The sequence below is a fragment of the Solanum tuberosum genome, unplaced genomic scaffold (genome assembly GCF_000226075.1).
Source record: "Solanum tuberosum cultivar DM 1-3 516 R44 unplaced genomic scaffold, SolTub_3.0 scf00296, whole genome shotgun sequence".
NCBI classification, from domain to species: domain Eukaryota; kingdom Viridiplantae; phylum Streptophyta; class Magnoliopsida; order Solanales; family Solanaceae; genus Solanum; species Solanum tuberosum.
The window spans coordinates 21,595-27,302 of record NW_006239217.1 but is presented as its reverse complement, the minus strand read 5'-3'; the positions used below and the strand labels follow the sequence as shown (position 1 = coordinate 27,302).

At 35.5% G+C, this 5,708-nt stretch overlaps 1 protein-coding gene across 2 annotated transcripts in view; it reads right to left on the bottom strand.

The window, feature by feature from the left end:
• The window catches only part of LOC102583017 (putative GEM-like protein 8), a 24,266-nt gene that overhangs the window by 13,476 nt on the left and 5,082 nt on the right, over nt 1-5,708 (bottom strand). The window contains exons 2-4 of one of the 2 annotated variants that reach the window (XM_015314359.1): nt 2,618-2,692; nt 1,935-2,209; nt 1,448-1,851 (exon numbers count right to left, since the gene is read on the bottom strand). In XM_015314359.1, coding sequence (XP_015169845.1) covers nt 1,669-1,851; nt 1,935-2,209; nt 2,618-2,692 — 533 coding nt within the window. In that variant the 3' untranslated portion in view covers nt 1,448-1,668. Of the gene's footprint in view, nt 1-1,447; nt 1,852-1,934; nt 2,210-2,617; nt 2,693-5,556; nt 5,647-5,708 lie in introns of those variants that run through there. The other variant, XM_015314358.1, reaches the window with a different exon arrangement.

The window sequence follows — 5,708 nt, the reverse complement described above, 5'->3', positions numbered from 1 at the left end:
AATGTGGAAATTTGGTAGCCATATTTGTCAAGATTTGGCAACTATATTTGTCAAAGATTTGGAAGCCACCATAGTTGATATATTCACATTGAGATGTTGAATATTTTGCATCTTCCAAAGACATCATCCATGACATCAACAAGCCTATTTTTTTCTCTATAAATAGGGAGCTTAGACATTAGTTGAAACACACCTTGAAGCATATGAAAATATTTCATTGTTTTCTTTCTTTGTCTTTCCATTAAGAGTAATTTTGTAGGAGAGTTTGTGTTGGGAAACACTTGTGTGAACCCTTTGTTGGAGTGATCTTGTGAGGTTATTCTCTTTGGGTATTTGGGATTAATTAGAGTATTTACTCTAATTCTATACTCTCTTTTGTACTCTTGTTGATATAGTGAAATTGCTCCTCTCCGCTTGTGGACGTAGGTCTATTGATCGAACCACGTTAAATTTGTGTCTTCTTTAATTGCTTTTACTTTCGTTATTATCAACTTACTATTGTCTTTGTTATTGTCAACACAACATTGTTTGGCTAAATTCCGCACTACCCAAGTTCTCGATCCTAACAGTATATGACATAGTACTGATTGATGAGACTCGTGGCTGAGTAAACATTTGTTTGGAGGTGTAGAGACAAACTCTGGAGTCTAAGGGGTCCATGTTGAGTTGGAACAAAATAGAATATTTGGGGTGCGAATTCAATGATGCAGCGCATGAGGCAAGCACGGAACTGAGGCTTGATATACAAGCTATCCCCAAGAGAGAGAAATTTTCAGTATTTTGGATCTTTTATCTAAGGAATTGGGGATACATGCCGTCTTAGTTTATTATCAAGATTTGTGTGCACATGTGATGTCAACTTTTGAGTTTGGAAGATTTGCTTTATGATGTAAGCTGCTTTTACAAGTTGAGTAAAAGTAAGAGAAGGCTGTTGGTGCATAGTAAAATTATTAGTCTGGTATGACTAAGGTTGACAAGATAATGACATGGATTTATATATGACATTAAAGTTAAGTAGTGGTTGTGGGTCATGAATGAGTCATCCATGAACGTTGATTTGTTGCTTAATAAATCAAGCAAAGGAAAAAGAGGATCCATTCAAATATTTCAATCTGTTACATAGGGCCAATAGTTCTAGATTTACCTGATAAAAAAATAAATAAATTATATCAAATCACAAGGTTCTCATTATCTGAAAGAGATTGATTAGATTCTATATAAAGGAGAAAAAAAGATTTATCCCTCAATTCGGCTACCCATCCAAGAGCATTTGGATAATCTCTTTTGACAGCTCAATCCTCACAGTATTAATTATGCTAATTCTGCCTATGAAATTCTTGAGGTGAAAAATATCAAGGGGGCTCCCCTTGTTGGAAACTTTTCATAATATCTTAATATGTCTTTCGAGAAACAGTGCGATTTGCTAGGAAGTGATCAGAATACGAAGTCCCAAAAGATTAATTAGCCTTCTGACTGCATTACTTTCACAATAAGTCTATACATTTGGGTTAGCAACTCAAAGCCTAAAACTCCTAAAACCTCCTTTGAGCGAAGGAGCTAACTACAAGTTTGAACAGATCTGTACATTGGTTTTGCATCAACATTTTCCATTGATGAATGCAAGTAAGAAGAAAAAAAAGAAAAAAGAATGGAAAATATGTTGTCATGTTAGCTGCTTGAAGTACTTGAAATTGCCTGGTGCAGATATCTCAGAGTCTTTTGATGATTAAGGAATCCCATAAACCAGTACTCAAAATCATCCTCTGTAATTATTTGTATATACTTCTGTGATGGCTTTTCCCTATTTTCATTCTCTTTAGCTTTCATTGTCTTACTTATTGGGATCGATACCTGCAATTGTGTACCGGCTTATTAGATTATGCTTTACGTGGATACAAATTAAGAGTTGGAAGAAAAATGGAGCAGAGTGGTACCTTATAGTAGATTCTAAGCAACTTTCCAGTTGGAGATAAGAGCTTTATTGATCTCTCACTGCAGAAAGCAATCTTTTCGGTAGAGATGAAGAGAAGGCCTGCTATTGGACCAGCTGTAGTTGATAAATAGCATTGAGAAACATTCAATAGCTCTTCATCATCTCTAACACTAAACTTCTGCCTGAATATTTTCTCCAACCCTCCTACTTGAAGGATTTTTGCCCCAAGGCTCAATTTTCCCTTCACAGTTTCCGTTAACTTCGGGCTAAGGCTCACTGCACAATTAAAGTTGAAAATTAAGAACTTTACAATCAGTACTGCCTGTCATACATATTAATAGTGCTTATACAAAATTTTGTACATCTTGGCTCCCTTTATCTGTTGTTGTTTAGATTACAACTTGTGTTTGACCACGATTTCACTTGCAAATACTATTGTCATTATTTGCAAGTTTATAAATATTGAACTTCAGTATTTGAAATGGTTGTGAAAGTATTAAAAAACTTGTTTAAGGAGTTTTTTGTAGTGGGATGGTTTTCATTCACAATACTTCAACTTTTTCATTTCCTCTCATGTCCGTACAAAATCTCAACATTGAAATACTAATTTTTGACTTAAACAGATGATTCTCAGTGAATTTTTTACTGTTCTTTTAAGTCTTCATCATGAATATAAGTGCTCACCATGCTCGCGGATGCCTTGTGCAAGACAGTCCATTCTTTCTCCAAGTTTGTTCATCTTACTAATTACAGATTTTCCTGCATATTCAAGAATAGCTAAATTTAATGATCTCTTCTTAGAGGGTCATTAATATTCTTTATAACTAATACAAGAACAAGTCGATTTTTTTTCGAGGGAAAATACTCACTTTGCTTTATTTTTGGGAAGTGTTTTGAAGTTGCAGATGGAAGATGGTCTTGGCAAGCAGATAGAGACATTAGTCTTTTTGGCTGCCGTTCAAATGAGTATACTGCTGAACTCATGGGAACACCCACCTCATTTCTACCTAGTAAGTTCTTCATTGTGCCTTCTGATTTTGGAGAGAGTTGCTATATTGTGAAGGTAACTGAGATATTATTATGTTTTGGTTAATGGTTTGATAACATTGCTTGCAGCACTATATATATATATACAGCAGTTTGGGCAAAGTTGATGAATCTTTTAACAACTAACTGTTGCATGAGTCAGCTATGGGTCATCACAATAGAATATTTCTGAATTTTCTGCAAAGGTTTTTAAAATGTCTTCTTTTATCTGTCTTTTTAATTACAGTAAACTATCTCATGCGGTCTTATTTTACTATCAAGATTTGTGTGCACATGTGGTGTTGTCAACTTTTGAGTTGGAAGATTTGCTTTATGATGTAAGCTCCTTTTACAAGTTGAGTAAAAGTAAAATAAGGCTTTTGGTGCATAGTAAAATTATTAGTCTTGTATGACAAAGGTTGACAAGATAATGACACGGATTTATATATGACATTAAAGTGAAGTAGTGGTTGTGGATCATGCATGAGTCATCCATGAACGTGATTTGTTGCTTAATAAATCAGGCAAAGGAGAAAGAGGATCCATTCAATTATTTCAATCTGTTACATAGGGCCAACAGTTCTAGATTATATTAGCTTCTCTTTTAAGGCAGTTACCTTATCTTACCTTTTTGTCATCTCATTTTGAGGGGTAAAGGCAGGATTTGTAGGCCACTTATGCTGACTTTATGTAGAACACATCATACATGCATGACTAATGATATAGTAATTTAACTTGTTTTCTTCTTGACCAACTTTTGCCTTTGAAAAATCATGAGAGAAATGTCAAGTATTGTTAGAAGGTAATTTAAGTACAAAAAGTCCTTGTATTTTCTGTTTAGAGAAATAGGAAACAATATTGAAAAAAAAGAGTGCCTAGTATATTGCAAGCTATTTTACGCGAACTTTCTGGAAAAGTCATTCTCTTAATAGACAAATGTGTGTTCAATTTAAGCCCTTCACATACTACCAACTTACTCAGAAGCCATTCATCTTGTGAGTTGACTAGAGGAGAAGTATAGGAATGGAAGAGGGACTTACATATGATGTCTATTGACCTAGAAAAGGACTAAGACAAAGTCCAGAGGGAAGTCATATGTAGATGTTGGGAGGCTAAAGGTGTCTTAGGGGCTTACATTAAGGCGATGAAGGACATGTATAATAGAGCCAAGACTCGGGTAAGAAAAGTGGGAGACATGTCTCTTAAAGTTGAGTTTCCAAGCTTTTATTGGATATCTCTTGTCAAAGGGAGGTGGTAGCTAACAGATGTCCCCGGGGACAAGCAGAAGTAACGTTTTGGGATTTGAGGTTCAGGAGAGCTTTCCAGGATTGGGAGGTAAATGAGTTTGAAAAGATGCTACAGTTACTCTGTCAACATTGTGAGGCAGTTGACAGAACCGATTCGATAAGATGGAGGTTGGGAAACAATGGTGTTTTTCCTATCAAGTCTTCGGTGAGAAGCTTTTAGTGAGGGTTGAGGAGGGTTTTCCTGTTAAGTCTATTCAGATTCCCAAGGTTCCGAGGAAGGTGTGCTTTTTCACTTGGTTAGCTGCTAGACGGGTGATCTTGATGACAAAGAACCTTAGGAAAACAAAAGTTATTTGCATCAACTAGTATTACTTATGCAAGGAGGTGGGACAAAGACGTAGATGACCTTCTGCTACATTGTAGGTTGTCCACGAGACCATGGTGGGACATGTTAAGCTGGTTTGTAATGTCATGGGCAATGCCGCGAACTGTGAAAGAACTGTTATTTACTGGAAAGCTGGAAGAAGCAGGAGAAAATGCAGGGCCTAGAATGTTGTTCCTAGGGCATTGATGTGGATTGTCTGAGAGAGAAATTTTAGATCTTTTAAAGAGGTAGAATTGAGATTTTGGCAGCTGAAGAGTAGTCTCCAATCCCTTATTTGTTTTTGGTGCATAGAGGATTGGGTGTCCTTTTTTAATAAAGAACCATATCTTTGTGTAGGTCCTTTACTGGTTGGTATACCTCTTGTATAGGGACTTTTTTGCCCTGGTTAATAATGAAAATATTTACCTGATAAAATAAAAAAATAAAATTTATATCAAATCACAAGGTTCTCATGATCTCAAAGTGATTGATTAGATTCTATATAAAGGAGCAAAAAAGATTTATCCCCCAATTCGACTACCCATCCAAGAGCATTTGGATTTAGAACACATTCCTCTTCTTATTTTTCTATGGACTGTCTATACCTAAAGGAGGATAATCTCTCCCCTTGTTGAGAACTTGCCATAAAATTTTGAATATGTTTTTCGAGGAGCATTACGATCTGCTAGGAAGTGATGACAATGCCAAGTCCCAAAAGTTGAATTAGCTTTCTGACTGCATTACTTTTACAATATGCGTATACATTCGTGTTAACAGCTACGGCTCAAAGACTAAGAAACCTAAAATCTCCTTTGAACAATGGAGCTAATTACAAGTTTGAAGAGATCTGTACATTCATTTTCCATCAACATTTTACATTGATGAATGGATGTAATAAGAAAAAAAATAAAAAACAAACGAAAATATGTTGTCTTCTTAGCTGCTTGAAGTACTTGAAATTGCCTGGTGCAGAACTCAAAATCATCCTCTGTAATTACTTGTATATACTTCTGTGATGGTTTTTCCCTATTTTCACTCTCTTTTGCTTTCATTGTCTTACTTATTGGGATCGATACCTGCAATTGTGAACCGGCTTATTAGATTATGCTTTACGTGGATACAAAATTAAGAGTTGGAA